Raw genomic sequence first — 17,586 nt, forward strand, 5'->3', positions numbered from 1 at the left:
CTTGCCAGGGTAGGATGACAGCCTGAAACTGTACGAGGTTTCAGAAAGCTATTCCTGCAATAAAGCCTTGACAACAGCTCCAGTCACAGGTGTTGCAGAAGGTTTGAGCAGTGAATTTGTGAAGGTAAAATCAGGCACGGGTGACACACAGGTTTCCCAAATCAGCTGAAGGCACACATTGCCTTCCACAGTCACAGCCACCTGAGTCTGTTGGCCTTGTTCCTTTCACATAAACTGCTGTCGCTGTCTTTGTTTCTGCATGTGGCAGGTATTTCAGTTGTCTGAGTGAACTGGCTGGGAAGGGGGGGACACAGAAATTGACAGGGTTTCTAGAGAAACATTCAGGTTCAGGTATAGTGCATTCTGCATAAACATTTAATAAGTAGGGAAAGAGGCAGGGAATATTTCAGGCTGAGAAAGACTTAGGGGCTAAAAGGCTAATGTGAAGTGGGATTAAGCAAAAGCTGCAGGAGCTGACTCACACCATGCTTAGCATTACAAGATAGGCATCTTAATCAGACCAGCTAGGGCATTTTTACAACACAATATCAATTCACTCTGGTTTTTTTCCTGGAAACCATTTTTATTCTGTCATGCTGCATGTGAACAAATCACTCCCTAGGAATTTCTTAGCCTATTTCAATCAGATTTCAAAGAGGAACGGAGGCTTTAGAGATAACATTTTTCTGTTTATTTCCTTAAATGGGCCATAGGAAGAAGTGAGAAATCCTATAAGGGCCTCTGCTAAGGGAAAGGTTGGAGAGTGCCCTCATATCTGATTAAACATAACAGGATCCACATGAGAGTAAGATTTTATAAACCTTAAAGAGGGGGGGAAAGCTTTCATCACATCTCATACTGTCATCATTGTGAAAATCAGCATAGCATAAGGCATATCTCACAGAAACTGCTAAGTTTCCTTGGTTCTGGTACTCAGCAAGTACCATGCTTGAAGGTGACTTTGGCTTGTTACACCAAGCTTCAAATGTGGTTTGAATTCCTGGTAATAAAATCTTACCACCAACCATAGAGCCAACCTCCCTAGCTCTGTTTTTTTCTATTTTTCTCTTAGTCTAAATGTCTCAGGAGAAGCCACATGGAAAGCCTTTGATACAGCCTTACAACCAGAAATCACTGCAACTGAAAAGTCCTTGTAGAATTTCAGTAAAGTTACAATTCTTCACAAAATAAAAGGTGTAAACTAAAAGAGGAAAGCAGCACCAATGAATGTCTGACCATATCTGTCACACAGCTAATATTTGGTTTGTTGAAGCCTTGATATCCAAACTGCCACAGAGAATCCTTACCCATTGCTTTTCATCTGAAATAGAGGATTTTTACAGCTCTGAAATATTTTCTGTCTTTTTATAGCTCCAAATCAAAACAAGGATGGCTCTTCTGACTCCTTCTGAATGGCAAAGACTGCACTTGTGGCTTTTGCAGCATCTTTGCATTTCCAAGAGGTGAGGAAGGCACACTGAAGAGAAAGTCAGCTGCTGGATGGTATGACAGCCTTCATAAAGGAAAGGAGAGCATTTTTTGGTACTGTTTCTTCTTGTGTGGTTGTTGGATATGGTGGAGATCTGATGTGTGGGGAAGAAGCCTCAGGAGTAGAACAGCTACATGAGCTGAAGAGAACCGAGACCAGACCCATTAGTGTGAAAAGGTAAAATCTTTTCCCTATCTCCCATCTTTCCCTTGACCTCCTAATGCTCTATATCCCATGCCTGTGCTGTGCTGCTCATTTAATCTAAGCAGAGTCACTGAACTAGCCTGTCAGGGGCAACAGACTCCAGCTCCTGCTAACTGTTGATTCACAACAAAAAATGTATCATATGTGAAAAAATCTACTCTCATCCACTGCCTGGCACTGCTCTGCCACAGTCCCACAGCTGGTGTGGAGGCACCCTGCAGATGCCTGCCTGCTTCATGTGCAGGGTAGTACAGTGCTCTTTGTGCTGTGAAAAACATCAGTGTCAATTCCTATTTCTTGAGCACATGCTTTTACTCCTATGCTAAAATGCAGAGGTGTGGCAACACAGCGGCCTCTGGTTCCCCAAATGGCAGTTTCAGAACATGATAATTTACCAATATTTCACCACTGCACGTGTGTTAGGTGTGCTCTGAGCACGTCTGCTAAAGACTCTTGGAGATACACCTGTCTCTTAGTATATGGTTTCCTGAATCTAAATACATTTAGTCTTAAGCTAGTCATCTGCCCAAGCAATGACAATTACATATACAGAAAAAACTAAAACAGCAGATATGTATAAAGCCACAAATAGGACAAATCACACATACACTTAGTCATGGAAGCTAGCCTAACTTTGGTGGGACAAATAACCTTCAGGAGATGCCTTCTATCCTTCAGCTTCAGGGAAAGTTTGAGTTTACCTTTTTGACACATGAAGACAGATAAACAGAATTTTACTCTCCCAGCCTTCAAACAATCATATATTTTAAATATATTATTACAATATATAACATGGCCCTAAAAGCCATAGGGCAAGAACTTCAGCAATTAGTTACAAAGAACTCTAATTTTAAACAGACACCTTTCTGAGGAACTCAACATAGGAAAGCAATTAAGGATGTGCCTAAACACTTTTAAATGACATTATGTGTTCTCTGCTAGGTCATAGCCACAGTGGTGCAAATATACAATATATTCTTGTCTCAAGATGTGGGGATTTACAGAAAGTAACACGGCTGAAATTCTCCTGAATTTGAATTCACAAAACCAAACAGAACCCGACTAGAAGCAGTGTAGAGATCAAGCTCCTCTTTAAAATTAGCATCCAAACTACATCCTCTATCTCCCAAGTTTTGCACTGCTAACACACGTATATCCTGTCAAAAAAAGAAGTTGATCTCATCTACTTTATGCTTTTACAACTTAAAATCATTTTGCTATACCATTAGTAATCCTTAATCTGTCAATTTTCCTACATTTTTAAATGTCTTGAGAACTTACCCATATAGGGTTTTGTGCCAGCCATAGAAGAAGCTTTTTCTGAGCCTTTCACTATGGTTGCTATGTTAAAGTCGGTGATATGAACATGTCCTGCAATTACATAAAGTAAAAACAGAAGTTAAAATAGCACATAATACAAATAGTTCTCTCTTTATCTAACATTTAAATAAGGGAAAGAAACAAATTTGGAAAGATCTGTAACATTAATAGAAACAATATTAAACGTTACTCTTAACTAGAAAAAATCAAATTGGAAGTGGTGGAATACTCTTTTTATGTGGTTGCACCCCACTACCTGTTTGCAGTGCTGAACTGTTTTTGCTGATCGCTCCTGAATCCTGCCCTGCCATGAACAAAGTGGGCCCACAAGAACCTCACGAAGTTCAGCAAGTCCAAGTGTAAGCTACTGCACCTGGGTGGGGGCAATCTCAGACATGAGCACAGACTTGGAGATAACTCATTAAGAGCAGCCCTGCGGGAAAGAACTTGGGGGTTCTTGTGGATGAAAAGCTGGACATGCCACAGCAGTGTGCATTTGCAGCCAAGCCTGTTCTGGGCTGCATCAAAAGAGGCACAGCCAGCAGGCTGAGGGAGGTGATTACTCCCCTCTCTGCTCTGCCCTCATGAGACCCCACCTGGAGTGCGGTGAGACACTGGCATAGGTTGTCCAGGCAGGTTGTGGATGCCCCATCCCTGGCAGTGTTCAAGGCCAGGTTGGATGGGGCTCTGACCAACCTGGTCTAATGGAAGGTGTCCCTGCCCATGGCATGTAGGTTGGAACAAGATGATCTTGAAGGTCCCTTCCAACCTCAGCCATTCTGTTTATTCTATGATTCTCTCTGTATTCTCAGAACAGTAAGTAACATGCAGAAGCAGAATGTGAAGCTATGTGCAAAATTTGCCTCTCCCTCTCCTCACATCTCAGGTACTTGCAGCACTGTCTACAATTGCATCCACTACATGTTACCATCAGCCTGACTTTTTCTGTCTTCTCAGGGCAAAGAGAGAGCGAGAAGAAATTTTTTTATCACACAGTAACTATAAAATTAGATCCATAGTAGCAGAAGATGTGTATGTAACAGGAGCAGGTCCCAAATGCTCACTCATTTGACAGCAGGTGACAAGATGAACAATAAGTGGCAGAAGTCAGCCTGAGAATGTGCTGCCTGACCAGCCAGACAGATGATTTAAACTGAACTAATCAGGCTGGATGGCCCAAACCTTCTATTACTTTTTTCCTATTACTTTTTTTCCTGGGATAGTTTATGATAAGCATAGGTTCAATTACTCCACCACAGTGAAGTAATAGTTGTTAACCCTGGTTTGTCATAGGCAGGTAAACTGAATAGAAATCCAGTTTGAAAATCTGCAGTTTTAATTTGTCAAGTCTTCTGGTAGGTTTTGCATCTTTGCTCAAGGACTAGTGTTGTGGAGTGATGCGGATACTGTCCTCTCTGTGCTTACATCTGGCAATGCCATGGAGGACAGGGGTGTGTACTCCATTTCCCAGCTGAGCTCTGCACTCAGATCAGGATTAATACATCATGTGTTGAACTAGACTCCTGAGTGACAAATTTGTGTGGGTTTTTTTTATCAAGGTCTCAGTCTCGTTCAATCCACAGAACGGATCATGGTTTGGGCATGGTGCAGTTGTTAAGTGAGGGAGGCTTTTATTAGATGAAAAGATTGTAACAAATGACTGATGGATGTTACCCTGGTGCCTGATGGAGGAAGAGCAGTCTCAACAAAATGTCATGCTGCTCCAACAATCTAACCTAGATCCTGCTCAAAGTCCACAGGAAATGTATCTGCCAACCTCTAACTGTGAAGCTATGCATGTGTGAACTGAAATTCTCAGAGGACCCTGATTTGGCCAGATCTGAGCTGACTTTGAATTGGAAAAGGAAGAAGACACTTCTCACTGCTAAACTTAAAGCTGCTTCTCCAAATGGGAGACACAATAGAAGTTTTCAATGAAACGGTTTGCATGTTTTTCCACAATTTTTTTGAAAAACCTGCTTGCATTTTATTGACACTTTTTTCCTAAGATGCCCAGACCAGGAAGTCCTCTACACATGGCAGAGAAAAACTGTGAGCCAGTGAAAGCCATCTCTTTACAAGATGTGGGAAATGTTAGGCTGCCATAATGAGAATTAGTGTTCACAGCCCAGCTTGACATACCATTTGGAAGGTGGTATTCCTACTTCCTGGTGGCTGGAATGTAGCATATTTGCAGTTTATTTCCACCATCACAAAACACTGTGGAAGAATGTTTTTGAAAATTATAACTGAAAAATATAAATCCACCTCATGGCAGTAGTTTAAAGCAATTCTGTGTATACTATAGAATGAATAGTTGTAAGGATCTTAGTAGACTAATGCTTTCTCTTTTTTTAACAAATAATATAAATATAAATATAAATATAGCTCTGTCACTTAAATGACAGCATTGTAAGTGACACTCCCTATTATTAGATTGTTGGAGCAGCATGATATTTTGTTGAGACTGCTCTTCCTCCATCAGCTAGCATCACTGCCCATTGCAAAACATCTATTGCATAATATCTGTTCAGACTGATCCAAATAGGTGATTTGCAATGAAAATGGGATTGTTTTCTCTCCCTTTTATTAGATTTTTTTTCATTTAACAAAACCAAAATAGCACACATGAAGTGGTGTATACATTGTGGGGGATTTTATTAAAAAATGCCTTTCTGGAAGGTAAGGGATGGATTGGGAAGGTAGGTTCTCTATAGTTCCTCTGCATCCTGCTGCCCATACAGCAACAGGCAGCTCCTGTACACGAGATAGGGCACAGTTTACTGCTGGAAAAGCTGCCCTTTTGCTTTTCCCCGTAACAGGGCCACTCCACAACTCTCAGGCTGTCTGCAGGCTGCCTTTGCCTGGTGCTTGAGGGGCTGCTAATTGGTGCTGGAGGGAAAGGAAGGTGCTCTGCAGGCAGAGGAGGCAGCTGGTGGGAGCTGGGGGCAGGGAGAGTGGCTGTGTGTGGGACAGGGGCAGAGCAGGGGTGACTTCCCTGTGCCTGTGGGCGGTGGAGGAGGGCTGGAGAGAGGTCGAGGTGGAGCTCTGCCTGCCTGTGCATACCACTGAATGACCTCAACTCTTGTAAGCCTAAGGACTTTGGGGTTTTGGTTTTGGCAGTTTTTGGTTTGGTTTGGTTTGGCTTTTTAAGGTTTTCATTCCTGGTGTGAATATTTCAAGAGACAATTAGATCCCAGTTCTCTATAGCAGTCTTTCTAATCAACCTCTAAGACAAGTTTCTACTGAAACTCTTGCATGTAGGAAAAGGGAAAGTTGCTATTGCTGCAGTGAATATGCTGGGATTCCACCTACTTCATGCTGTTTGCAAAATTTCTGTTCGTGAGGAGTTTTTCCCATCTGAGCTTCACACCTTGTAGTTGATCTCCCTTTCTGGATATGATTGTGAACAACTAAATGTCAAAACCAAGTCTGTACCCTGGTATAATATTGAACTAAGCAGAATGTCAGTGTCACTTGAATTTAGCTCTTATGAACAGTGAAGCAGAGCAGTGCACAACAGATTCAGCAGACCTAAATAATTTCAAGTATTCCAGGGAAAGAGCTCATTGCTTAATTCTTGGAGCTGCATGACCCCGCACATAATAAGATGGTGGTAGAAAAAGCAAGTGACCGCATTCCTTTGACTCTCTGCAGAGTGGCTTCTTCAAATAACATCAGACTGCAGATTTCACATACACCAACATATACATTTGAAGAAGAAATTATCTCAGTGGAAATTGTTTCAAAATTATATTGCTTCAGTCAGCTTCCATTTAAAGCTTTAACTACCCACAGAACCGTGTATGACTTTGGAAAGCTTTATGCAATGTGACTTTTATGTCTCACTTTTCAACGTGGCCTGAAATTACAGTTTCTGAGGTAAACAGCAAATGATCTGTGTTTGCATTTAATTTTTGAGCAAATCATAATGACAATTAGAGCAAGTCCCGAAAGTTGGCTGGGGCTAGCTGACTAACATTCAGCAGAGGAAGATGTATGTGACTTCAAACCTCATTGAATTTTTCAGAGTCGGAACCGAAGTGGTGAATGTGATGTCAGAGAGAAGAAATATTATACTGGAGTTAATGCCATCAACTCAGCATGCACCAGAGCTGATTGTAAATCTCAGAACTGTAACATTTTGAAGTACAGTCAAATCTGATTTGCTCCCAGAAAGTCGAACCCCATGAAGAATTTAAAAAGCCTCTCTGGGTTCATCTGTACTATGTATGAGAGCCTAAGCTTGTACCCACCTGAACTTGGCATGACTTGGCAGTCTGAAACTTATCATCAGGGAGATTGGTAGAAATTGCATGACTGTATATGGGTTCAGCAGAGCTGTGCATTTCAAAAAGTTAGGCTGTTGAATGGCCATGTAGGCATGTAAAATTTCAGATACACTTTCAAAGTCTAGACAGCTCCAGGTGGATGAATTATACTGGAATCTTTTGTCTTCTTAATCAGCACTGGAGGGTTAAACAAGATTTAGTCCTTGCAAAGTGTCTCACAGACATCAGCATACAGCAATAATATTGTCATTTTTGCTATTCAAAAGTCAGTACTGGGATTCCAATTATTTATTTGTGGGTAGGTTTTTTCATCCCATTTTTGGTTTTAATGCCAGGATTGCCCATTGGCTACATCTTTCAGTTTTGCTGAGAGTTTACAAATAAGAGCTGAAATGTATTCAAGGAAATAGAGTTTTAAGGAAAACTTTGATGATACACAAATATAATAATATATAATAAGGCACAAATGAATGCCAGTTTCAATTAATTTTGCTCACTCATAAGTGAAATGATTTTACTGAGTAAAATTGTCACAAACAGATGCAAAAATCTAACAAACCCCCAAAACCTAATAACATGTAAATAGCCCTGTTAAGTATAACAGTGAAATATTAGATCTGTGATTTCAGTATGGAGAACCATCGGGTAACAGTTTCAAGACTAGAAATAGTAATAATTCGGTGAAATTAGCAGGTAGCACCTTCAAAAAATAACAAGGAGGTAGTGAGTCTTCACATAATCTATCTTTAAACTAAGGACCCAAACACAAGATGTTAAGGATGCTAAAAGTTCTCTCCACTCAAGGAAGCACCAGAAAAGATCTTGGAAAAGGTCAACAAAAGCTCTTAAATGTGTGGAAACCATGATCCAGGAAACACCTCAGTCACAAAAAACTGGAGGTTAGGTGAGTACATGGGGAAAGTACCACAAAAAATAGTCTCTTTATATCCTGCTCTGTCATTCACTTTTTGGAGACTCCTGGAGATAAGAAGCTCAATTAGACAGGTCTTTGATCCACCATGGTTGCTCTTCTGCCCTGAAACAGGAAGCCTGCATATCTGTAACTCTATCTATGGCAAGAGAGAGAGGGGCAAAACATCTCCCTAATAGGGAGACATTAAAAACACTGAGGGTCTTTTGCTGATAGGAGGGTGCTGAAGGAGTTTTTGAATATCTTGAATATTGTGATTGTAAGTTATAATTCATCAAATCCTGGAATTCTAAATGTTTGGATTTTTTTTTTTTTTAAAGAATAATACTTTCAAACTTATTAAAGAAAACACTTTTCTTTCATGAAGGATGGTGAACTTCTACAAATTGTTGCTCCAGGAGGGTGTAGAGGCTAGTATCAGCTGCAGCTTCAAAGAGGCAGGAAACAAACTCATTAACAAGAATTCCTTCATATTCTAAATGGAATATGAAAAGATGCTGTAATATCCCACCACAAAAAAATTGTGGGTGATAGGCAGCACTGAAGCATTTGGTGCCCAGGTGGCAAAAGGCATGTTCCACAAATAATGTTTCCTCTTGCTACCAGTTGCAATAAAATGCTGGCCAAGGTCTTGGATCTCACCTAGCAGGGAGTTCTTCCTCAGTAAACCAAGCAAGGATCTTGCTGCATCTCATGAAATGATGTTGTGGAAAACTTGCCTGAGAGGAATTCCAATCCTTGCAGATTTTTTGTAAACAGATTTTAATGATGGTGTGGTCACTTAGTACAAGGCTAAGCCTGGATGCAAAAGTGGAGCTTGTAATTTTTGCAGAACCAGCAGAGATGTTAATTTCAATGGTGCTACCAAATACCTACAGAAATAATGTTATCATCCTTTTAAAAAGTCAGTTTACTCATCTGTTTGCCACTGCTTGTTTATCTGCACTTAGAAAATTCTATGTCTCTTTAGACGTCATAGTTAATAGATCATGCAAACTTTTAAAGTTACCTTTAATTTCTTTGGTATTTCAGAAAAAAATACAACATGGACCAGACTTAGCAGATTCCAGATCTAAATGTTGTCACTTCAGTTATATTGTTCTAAACCATTAAAATGAAAGGAGTAGAAGAGGAAGCAGAATTCTGCCATTAAGAGAATTCTATAATGCTTTTCTCTGTACGATACAATAGTAGTAGTTCTCCTGGAACACTAGGTAGTCCCTTCAGCAGTCACTGGAATAATTCTGTTTCAGATGTTTGTTAGCAGAACAGAGCACTACTACTAAATTTAGAGATTAATGTTAGTCATAAAAGGAAGAGCTTTCTGGGAAAGCTGAGAAGGAAACATAAAAAAAAAAGAGCTTTATTGAGTGAATTAATTTCCTTAGAGGATCTGATTCTGATTCAGAGAATGAACGCTGAAACCATCCCTACTTTCTCTCCTCAGAGACAGGATGTGGAATCTCTCCAGGACACCATACAATCATTCTCTGATAGGGGCTGAACACTATTTTAAACTGCCAGTTATCCCATTCTCATGTGCCACTATGCTTTTCATGATCATCAAACATTTATTTCCACTGATGCATCAGAACCTGTGCTCAGCAGTGCTGAGATGTGGCTTTGATGAAAAACATATGGAAAAATTCAGACTTCCTCTGCCAGAATGATTTTGAATAGGTTGTATATGTTTTTGTGTTCGTTTTTTTTTTATTTGTAAATTAGATTGATCATTTTTAAAAAAAATCTTCTATTTTCACTACTTCTGTATTCCTGAGGTGTGTTCCCTAAGCCATACAGATAAATTATAGAGAAAATAGTTTTAATGAGCACAAATATCTATAATATATATTCTTGGTATCTGTTCTGAAAGTCAGTCAATTTAACTGCTTGAAGATGTAAGGCAATGTGAATAAGGTAACATTAAATTTTGACTTCAGCCAGAACAGGTTTGTTGAGTGAGGCCAAAGAAATCTAAGTCAGTGAGACAAAGTCTCAGTCAGAAATGCTGTGCATATCCCATTACCTGATACTTTGTGTGAGCATAATTTGTTTAATGAACTGTAAGAAAGACCTAGGGGGTACAGTCAAGCACATAGGAAACTGTTGTGCCATTTTAGAGGCCACAGGCTAAGATAAAGTTCCTTCCCGTGCACCTGGTTAAGCTCATATTAGGTGAATTTGTTATGCTTACTCTGCAGCCAAACATATTTGTGGTGCATATATTCAGCGCATTTTTCCATTAAGTGAAATCTGATGATTTCATTAAAATGATGTTACTATGTTGCAGCTTAATCAGAGCTGTTAGGGACTTTAAGAATAGCTTTTTCTTGCGAAAGAACTTCACTTCTGTAAGGTAAGCCTGAGGTAACGAGCATGGTACAGATGCTTGTCCCACTGATATCACCACATTTAGTGAGTTGAAGTGTGTAGACCCTTTCCCAGCTCCAGGGAATTCCTTCTCCAAACCACATGACAGGTCTCTGAACCTGTTTGAACCCATGAATTGATTACTTCTGCTGACCAAGATTTGTGTGCATGTCTGGAGAGGTCTGTTGCTCCACCACTTGTCTGCAGGTGTGCTATAAGGGAGCAGTACTCTGCTGCTTTGCAAAAAAGAGGTCATCCATCCCAAAATTTCCAAGCTGTTATTCCAACAGATAACTTTGTTGCTGAATAGTTTATAATCACAAAAAAATCCCTTCATTTTGCATTTTATTGCTCACTCTGGTGTGGGTTTTTCTCTGTGCTGCTTGAGTCTCTGTAGGAAAGCTCCCGCAAGAGGCTGGTTTTGTGCACTAATTGACCTTGATGAGAGGCAAGGAGAGATAAAGGTGACCGTGCTTCAAAGGCTGTCAATCAGAGATTTAACATTCTCATACCCATTTTGTGTTGCTGTTGACATCTTTAATTCACCAGGACTTAAAGACAAGATATTTCTATTTCATGCTTGTTTGCTGATGCTAGAATCTTGGGAACATTAACACTTATGGGTCTGAGATATTAAATTGTTGAAGTTCTAAATGGTTTCAAACTCTAGATGGTTTAATATTACTTAGCTTTATTAGCTTTCATGTTCCTAGGAACTTCAGCTATGCAGAATGTTACCTCTTTAATCAACTTTAAATTGTATACCCAGCAGTTCTGCAATCGATTTTGAAACATAATGCCATCGTTGGCATAATTTCAATATTATAGTTGCTCAGAGATTATCTGCTTTTAATCAATTTCTGAAGTAAACAAAGCACAAGATTTTCGCACAGTAGCAAACACATATCTCCTTTTTCCATTTAGTCTTTTTCCTCTATGTATTTCTGTTCTGACTGATACAAGGCCCTCTTTGCCTATATTTCTCATGTTTTCCCTATGAACAATTACAAGAAGATACACGACATTTTAGCTAAATACTCCTTAGAGAGAGTATATGCTTAAAATTTAAGTTTAAAGAAATTAGCTGCTTTTTTTTTTTTTTCATACTATGTCTTTTATCTTTGAGAACATGGAATTAGAAGTAAAAGTTCAAAGTTGTTTATTATGGTCTACTCTTTTTTGTGCTATTTAAGCCAGAACTACATGTAGAGGCACACAAATTTTGCAGTCAAATTTCCAAAATCCCTATCTTGATTTAGGAAAGTAATTTTAGCTACCTATATGAGAAATAATTTGTTATGTGACCTTTCTTAGCCCTTCAGAAGTTCAAAAAAAGAAAATAAAGTGCTTGGTACTGTTCTACTGGTAGGCACCTAAAAAGGGGTTATGGTGATTCACAGAAACCCGTTAATAAAATACTAAGATCTTTTAATCAAGTGTCCCTGCTGGTCTCAACTCATATTAAATTCCTTTGTTTTCCGACCTTGAAAGTTTCTGATCCACACATTTCTTTGGCAATAAGAGAGAAAACTACAAAATCCACAAGGTGTTTTGAGGGAGCTTTCTGAGAAAGTCCAGGTTTAGGTAGGAATTCAACATCTGAGGTTGATTTACAAAGAATGTCATGAGCATGCCACAATTAGAGATTCTGAGACAAAGCAGTCAATATTCACTTACCATGTTCATCCAGCAGTATGTTGTCAGGTTTGATGTCCCTGGAAAATAAGGAAAGGAAAGCATTACACTTTTTAATAAAAGGAAATCTGCAATTTTAAAGTTTTTCCCATTTGGGTATGAGGACTAAGTCACTTAAATCATTACAAAACCAATGAAAACCATGTAATACATACAGGCAAATTATTTTTATCTACATCCTTTTGCTGCCCTGAGAAAACATGCATACTAAAGAGGCTCTCTGGGTTTCCATTTATTGTGCTTTTGTTTTCATATGGTTAACATTGACATGGGTCTGGTTTTCAAGATTATGTGCTTTATTCTTTATAGCACAGTAAAAACGAGAAGGAAGATTTGCATCTAGAAGGTTCCTGATTGCTTCAGGGACTCCACATTTGACAGAAATCATTTAATTGGAAACATAGGTGGTTTACCCTGTCTGCCAGACCCCACTAATCTGCCATGCTCACATGCATGGTCGCTCACATACTGCAGAGTCCCGTGAGTTCTCCTGTGCTAACGGAACATGTCCAGCAGCTCTGCCTTTACCCCCAAATCCCCACTTGGCTCTCTATAATCAAGTGCCATACTGGGGAAAGGAGCAGGGATAAGGGAAGATGGAGATCATGACAGGCTGAAGCATCAGGTCAACTCTTGCCATTCTTGGCTCAAGAGAACAATATTGCCCTAGAGATTTGCACTTTCAGGATTATTTTCCTTTGACCTAAGTTCATGCTGCTGTGAGGAGGGATGGAAACAACTTTTCCCCACCACTGTCAGGCATTCCCATTCTCTTTCTTGGTGCAGAATTATTGCCCCTGGTGTGGAGCTGTTCAGGAAAAATTCATCTCTTCACTTCGCCGTCTGGATCGGTCCCTGGTTTGGCTCACCCCACGGCTTGGTGAGTGTGCTGTGGCAGTGTTGTGTGGCACTGCCTTGTCACTGGTAGCTTGCACTTCATGCAGGTTTGAAATTGTGTTTTTTTCTTGGTGGGGCATTGCCAGAGTGGCAGAGGCAATCATCCACCTTGAGCAAAGATTTTGCCCCTTGGGCTGATTTTTCCACTTATCTCAAAAGACAAGGAACCATAAACTGGCAAAATAAGCTCTTGAATGTCTGCAAATGAACTCCAAACACTTCCACCTCTGTAATCTCTTTTAGATAAGGAATGTTTAAGTTTCAATTTAACCATTTCCTAGGAAATTTTTTTTTACAACATGCCCATAAATGGAATAATCAAAAAGGTGAAATGTTGCAAAAGGAAAACATATTACACCAGAATGTCTTTTTTTTCCAAATTTAAAGTAGAGAAGGACTTTTAAAATAAACATTATACAGGAATAAGATAGCAATAGCAATTATAATATGCATATTGCTTGCATGATATGAGCTCATTCATCACCTAAATTTCACATCTTTATTGACAGAAGAAGGAAGACCACACTTTCCTTAGCATTCTGGATTCCACACTTTCTAGCCCTTCCTGAGAATCATATGCATTTGTGAAGTATTTTACAATTATTTTTATAATTTGTGTAGTGGCAGCTGGGGAAACACAGGATAAATAAGAAATTAGTTTGAATAATTCTCTGCAAATTTGGAAATAATGTAGAATGCATGTACATATGTCTGTGTAAGGAAAAGGATCTCATTATGAATTACCATCTGGAATGGAAATTTAAAATTATACCAGTATTTCAGTGTGAAATACTGTCTTTTTTCTGCACAACTTACAAGCTACCTATAACTGTCTGATTCAACAGCAGTTCTAGTTATGTGTGTAATATAAAGAAACATCTGTCCTAAAGTTTATTTAATCCAAAATCTTCCAGACTCTGTCTTTCCTGTCCACTGTAATCACTTGGCATATCATCTATCATATCATAATCTTTCCTTCCCTGATTTCATATGGGTGAAGCTGTAAGACAAACTGTAGGAATAAATAACTTTGTATATATTATGAAACATGATTGTGTTTTGTTTGAATTTGGAATTTGTATTTTGTTGAATTTGGTTGAAGTATCACAGGAGATTCTATGCAATTCAAATGTAACATCATATCTAACCTCTCAATTGATGAGACAGTTTTTGAAAGAGCTGCTGCTCTGATGATATCTATATTTGCTAGTGACAAAATGATCTTTGGTTTCTGATAACTGTTTTGTGATAAGAGTTGGAATTGTGATTTCCTGTTGAATAGTCTTTGGGATTGATCCATGACTTGAAAATACAGCGATAACTTTCCATGGAAGTAAGTAACTAAGTCATAGTTTTGACAGCTGAGTTAAATATTTTAAACTTTGTCTTCACAAATTTTAACAAGCACAAAGTTCACACATGGGTAAAAATATTGGGGGTCATATACAAGTACATTTGGGTCTTTTTGTGGCTTCCTAAAATCAGTGATACATTCAACATCACTCCAAAGTCTTTTCCCCAGTTTAAGAAAATTGAGAATTAGAATTATACATTCATTAGCACTTCACCAAGAATAAAACTGATCAAAAGGAGAAATTCATCTTTATGAGCTACTGCCGTGTGTATAACAATAGAGCAACCAGGGATGGCTCATTACAAGACAGTGACTTTTCTAGCTTTTTTTTTAAGAAGATTAGTTCAAACAATTTGAATATCTGCTATGGTATTGCATCATTAAATGGACTATACATTTTTATAGTCACCAGAGAAGACATTGACAAATCCACTTGACAACTGCATGTATCATCAAATATATTCTTCAGGCAGTCTGCATCTGTAATGTTCAGAAAGTTGAGTGGTAAAATTAGATCTGTGCTTATCTTTCCATGACTAATTCACGCAGTGGCTGGTACTTGATACAGATGAGCACAACCATAAAGCCTTTCCCATCTAAGGGATGTTCCCCACTGTCAGCTTTGCTCATTTTGCTCAAAGGCAGGATATAGCTGGGGGCAGGCACCACAGGGTGTATCGCCTTGCACACAGCAGCGCAACCCCTCAGTCCCTGAGGCAATCTGATAGACTCATAACCCTTCCTCAGACCTCAAACAGTCCATTTTAAACTGCTTTTACAGCAAGTAAAAGTCTTAAAAAAACTTAAGCCAGAAGGTAACAAGTTTCTTAAGACACTACTGCTTTGGGGTCACACGCCTGGAGACGCGCGAGCCGCACGGATTCACACGGCAGGTGAGAAGGACAAGCACGGGGTCACCGTGCAGAGCGTGCCTTCCAGCGTGCCTTCCTCTCTGCTGTGTGCTTGTCCCCAGTTCACAGTGCACACTAAAAGTTCTGCTCTCCAGAGGCTGCTTGTTGAAAGCTCTAAGGACTGCAGTGGAGCAAGGGCACTGCTCTGCTCTTGCACTGACTGCTGCCAGCCAGGTGCAGGGCAGAGAGGGTTCAACAGGGTCAAGGGGAAGACAGGGACCAGGTGCATTGCAAGTTACTGGATATATTCAGAACTGAGCGCTTCTGAAATCTTTTTTTTTAGTTCCTCTAGATAAATACTCTAGTGAATTTAAAAGATAACGCCTCTTCATTTAAGCAGTTTAAATTCAAACATATTATGTAAGTGAAATTCTGTTTTGATTACACATCAATTTTTCTGAAAAACATTTCCCATTAGCTAGCATGTTCAAACAGCAGGGTGCTGTTCAGCAGCACCTTAACTTCAGGGTTTTCCTGTTACATGTATCCCTAGCTAAGACAATTAATTGAAACACTCATTTCATAATCCAAATACTTTGAACCAGCTTATAGGAGAAATTGAAGGACTTTTGCAAGGAGAACACTCACCACAGTTTGGATTCAGATACGCCCTGGGCTTCTCTCTGGCCATTCATCAAGCCATGACCAGCAGAGCTATGGAAGCATCCTTGACACTTCCTCAATCTGTACTGGTGCTACTCCAACTGTTTTCATATGCAGAAAATTCAGAGCAACATAGAAACAAGGGTAGAGAAACCTTTGAAGTCTTCTGGCCAGTGACAGGACAAGGCATAACTAACATGAAAGCTGGCTCAAGAAACTCAAAGGTGCAGACAATTGAGAAAAAACGTGGAAAAATCCCACAATTTAATTGCCACTTGTTGATACTGCCTGTGAAACAATTTCTAGATTTCTTCAATTGCCTTATCTACAAATGTCAAAATAAAGCTGCCTGAAGGATGAAAGTTGAGTAAGAAGTTGCTATTATAAAAACAATTTCCAAGTAGGAAAGAATGATTAATAATCTACTTGTATCTTCCATAATATCTAGGCTGTATGTGCATCCCATGTGCTTGAAGATTTTCTCTCTGCATGGAGTAAAACTATGCACATGGCTCAACTCACGTTCACTGCATATGCCAGTCAGAGTGTCCTCCCTGGAAAGGCTCACAATGGTTATAAAGGACTTAGGTTCAAGAATCTGCAGTTTTAATTACCTCTTCCATCAATTTCTTTCTGATGTTACTAAGTAGAAGCAGGTTTCTAAATCAAGAGGTGGAGAAGTCATGCAGTCTTCATCCTTGTTGGTTTTCAAGACCTGACTGGATAAATCCCAAATAACCTGTTCTGATCAAAGGCTGACCATGCTTTGGGAAGATCATTATACTGGAGGCCTCTGGAGGTCCCTTCCACCCTGAATTAGTCCAAGTCTATGAAAAATAATGTATCTGAGTTCAAAGACTGTCATACTTATTCCTCCTCTTTTTGACTGCAAGGAAGTTCATGAAAGATTGAAGAAACCTGTGAGAGAACTATATGTGGAATTTAGTGAGTCTTTGATATGGTCCATAGTAGTTGGCAGCTAGTGAGGGTTTTCACCTCTTAAATTCTGTCATGGGGCTTGAAAGCTAATGAAGAAAATAGTAGGAATAAATAGCCTATCTTCATCTTGAAATGAGGTTAAAATTGCAATGTCCTGCAGTTGAGCACTGGAGAGGTGTAACACAGTATTTATTAGCTATGTAAGCTGTAAAAGAATGAGGATTATACCACCTGAAGGGGACTCAAAAAAAGTTTCATGTGATATGATCAATCAGGACTTCATGACTTTTTGTCTCTGTTTTTATTGATGGCACTTGTAACATCCATCTACAAAAGAAAGGAGCATCTCTGGTGAATTCAACCATGAACTGCTCCGTTCTCTCAAGAAAAAAATGATGGCTGGTTCATATCACTTCACACTGAAATCAACTAATTCTAAGCAGGTTACAGAAAATTATTGCAAAAAAGTGTTGTGTGGTAATTTAAAAAAATGTAGGTCCTTCAGTTATGTAATTTCTTAGGAACTGTAAGAAAACAGTCAACAAAGGAAAGATCTAAGACTAAACAAAAAAATTCCTTGT

At 39.2% G+C, this 17,586-nt stretch overlaps 1 protein-coding gene across 1 annotated transcript in view; it reads right to left on the minus strand.

Moving 5' to 3' along the window:
- The window catches only part of STK32B (serine/threonine kinase 32B), a 164,378-nt gene that overhangs the window by 40,398 nt on the left and 106,394 nt on the right, over nt 1–17,586 (minus strand). Inside the window, exons 5-6 of the mRNA XM_048304965.1 lie at nt 12,284–12,321; nt 2,975–3,064 (exon numbers count right to left, since the gene is read on the minus strand). Coding sequence (XP_048160922.1) covers nt 2,975–3,064; nt 12,284–12,321 — 128 coding nt within the window. The remainder of the gene's footprint in view (nt 1–2,974; nt 3,065–12,283; nt 12,322–17,586) is intronic.

This window comes from Corvus hawaiiensis, chromosome 5, assembly GCF_020740725.1.
Source record: "Corvus hawaiiensis isolate bCorHaw1 chromosome 5, bCorHaw1.pri.cur, whole genome shotgun sequence".
NCBI lineage: Eukaryota > Metazoa > Chordata > Aves > Passeriformes > Corvidae > Corvus > Corvus hawaiiensis.